Source organism: Rhagoletis zephyria, unplaced genomic scaffold (genome assembly GCF_001687245.7).
Source record: "Rhagoletis zephyria isolate East Lansing unplaced genomic scaffold, Rhagoletis_zephyria_1.1 Rzeph_scaffold_40364, whole genome shotgun sequence".
NCBI lineage: Eukaryota > Metazoa > Arthropoda > Insecta > Diptera > Tephritidae > Rhagoletis > Rhagoletis zephyria.
Genome location: NW_016197419.1, coordinates 1 through 2,814, shown reverse-complemented (window position 1 = coordinate 2,814; position 2,814 = coordinate 1). Strand labels below are relative to the sequence as shown.

The 2,814-nt window shown below is 49.7% G+C and overlaps 1 protein-coding gene across 1 annotated transcript; it reads right to left on the bottom strand.

The window, feature by feature from the left end:
- Positions 1–1,438: 1,438 nt before the first annotated feature.
- On the bottom strand, positions 1,439–2,265 carry LOC108354905 (60S ribosomal protein L18a-like). The gene is made up of 3 exons (XM_017606081.1): positions 2,248–2,265; positions 1,719–2,031; positions 1,439–1,644 (listed from the first exon to the last, which is right to left on the bottom strand). Exons 1-3 carry the CDS (start codon positions 2,263–2,265, stop codon positions 1,439–1,441), a joined length of 537 nt encoding a protein of 178 aa, XP_017461570.1.
- Positions 2,266–2,814: the final 549 nt, after the last annotated feature.

Below are 2,814 nucleotides of genomic sequence, written 5' to 3'. Positions count from 1 at the left end.
CGTCAGCAGGCGCTTTGTTGGTCGTCAGCAGAGACCACCGCGCACAGATCATCGGCGACCGTGGCCGATGTGTGTTATTCAGTAGTAACGCTCGGCAAGCGAATAAATTAAATGCGCGAAAACACTAACACAAATCGAAAGGAATTAAAGGGGAAAAAAGAACGCATCAGACACTTACCGAGGAAGAATGACTTGTCCCTTGTGCGCCTTCATTGGAGATGGAAGAATGGAGAGAGTTTAGCGTGGTCAGCGGATTTTGACAACGAACGCAAACCACACAAGCACGCAACAGGCAGACTAATGCACGTTGTAACGCTTAATCAGTGCAAGAAAAATGCTTCGGTGAGGTAAACAGAGATTCGGAGAAAAAAGGATTCTGCAAACTTCACCAAAAAATCATCGCAAATCGGTTTCTGGAGTTGATTCGACAGCTGCTGCTGCTGCTGCCGTTGTTGTCGATGTTGTGTCTGTCTTTACTGTTGTGCTGTGTGCGTGTTTCGAAGACGACGATAGCATTTGCTGATGGTGGTAGTGGAAGAATGTTTTGAGAAGAATAAAGAAAGCAGCCGAGAGAGCGAGAGAGCTCAAAGAATTTCATTTAGGCGCCTTCTGCACGGCTGCTGCTGCTGCTGCCTAAAATCAACCAACAAACGCCAGAGCAAAAGAGAGAATTAAGCCGTAGGTTGAAGCAGAAGAGAGGTGGCTTCTATTTTGAGAGAGAGAGGGCAACCAGAGAATCTCTTAAAGAGAAGGGATTCTGGTGAGCTCGCGCGCCCGCGGTTCATTCTTCTCTTGGAGGAGTCTTCGGCGCCTTTCTGGCAGAGGCGCAAGTCGCACCTCGGCGCACCTCGACTAGAGAAAATCATCATCATCTTCGAGATGAGGTGATGGTGATGGTGGTGGCTCTCCACAGCAGGAACGTCTTCGGCTTTTGACAACCGACAACACGGAACAGATAATGAGCATTGAGGGAGATTCATCTTTGGGAGGTTTTAGAACTGAAAAGATGAAATCTGGTGAAAGAACCAGAACGCTTTTATTTTGGCGCGCGTGCAACAGCAAAAAAATCGCAAAACCCATTCACAAAGTATAGGGCAGTTTTAGGTCGTTAGAGGGCGCTACGATTNTTTATTTTGGCGCGCGTGCAACAGCAAAAAAATCGCAAAACCCATTCACAAAGTATAGGGCAGTTTTAGGTCGTTAGAGGGCGCTACGATTTTCTCGTCAATCAAAATACCCAAAAGAGAACTAAAAAGGCAAACAGAGAATCCAAAAAGATTAACCAAAGATAAAAATGGCGGCCTCTTTATTCATTGTGGTGAAGTGTGCAAGTGCAACCGTAGACACAACAGATAGAGAGAGTGACCAGCAGTACTTGTTAAACGGTGTTGTTGTTTAGCGTGTTAAAACTTTGTTGAATTTTTTCATTTCATTTCATTTACAGCAGACGAGCTCGAGGAACGCGCGTGGTGAAGCGGTTGGCGTGGAAGTTCTTCTGCGTGCGCACGGGCAGCGGGAACTTGATCTTCGAGTCGTGGAACTGCTTGATGTGCGGTCGGCGGCACTTGCTCGACTCGATCTCCTCCACGCGGATGATCTGAATCGAGTCGGCGCGGGCTCGGTGACGGGCGCCCATGTCTCGGTCTGAAGAGAGGGGGGGGGGAAATAAAGGTTAGTTAGAACTGTAAAGGAATTATAGAATCCACTAAAACACTTACAGCACGAGGTGATGGCGTTGTTGGTGGAGATGTCCCGGTACTCGCGGTACATGTTGTGGCTGCCGGTGCGCGAGTTGTAGCGCAGCCAGACGCCGTAGTTCTTCACCTTGGCGGCGGCGTCCGACTCCTGGATCTCCTTGATCTCGACGATCTCGCCGTTGGCCTTCTTCACCTTCTTCAGCTTCGAGAGGAAGTACCAGTAGCGCGACTTGGCGATCACGTGGTCCGGCGCGAAGATGGTCATGCGGTAGAGGGGCGGGTTGGTGATGGCCGCCGTCGGCAGGTGCCGCCCGACGATGCGGTACTGACGAAGCTGGTGAAGATATGAAAAAGGTTAGTAAATGGAATCAGAATCAGAATCAGGAACTTCGAAATCAGCAGTAAACATGTCAGGGCTGTTGTGTTGTGTTGGCAGGTCTCTTCACAAGCACACCAGCAATCCGCCATCATCAACTGCCCCGCCAGACGGTGCCCAGCCTGCTAAGCAAATAATTCGGGTTGTCGGGACCCGGGCCCAGACGGGACTTACCACTCCAGAGGCCTTCATTGTTGACGGTAGAAGAACAGCGTTGATGCGCGCTGGTGGAGAAGCAAACGGAAAGGAGAGAACGGAAAAGCGACTCAGCCTGCCGACTACTGTGCACCAGCATGCGTTTGCAGCGCAGCCAACGGGGCAGCTGGGGTGGAAATGGCCGGCAAAGAGAGAGGCTTGCTCCCGGGAAGACTTTTTTTTTGAAACGGCTTACCGGGAAGACTGCTGCTGCTGCTGGAGTTGTTTTGCTGTGATTTGGAGTTTTCGAAGTTGAACTAATTTGGAACTTTAAGGGGAAAAGATGATGGCAAACATAAAGAGGGGAGGTTGCATTGTACAGCTGTACTTTGACTACATGAGCATTCGCCAAATAACAACCAACACAACATGGCATCTGCACAACATCTGCCCAAGTTTGAGGAGATCAGCAAGCAGTCTCGGGAGATACTGACCACCTTCTTTGGTAAGTCTTTTTGTTCAAGATTACTTAAACTCACCACAAGTTTATCTTCACAACAGACTCCGGCCGGCTGAGCTTCAAGGCGAAGATGAAGGAGTGCGGCA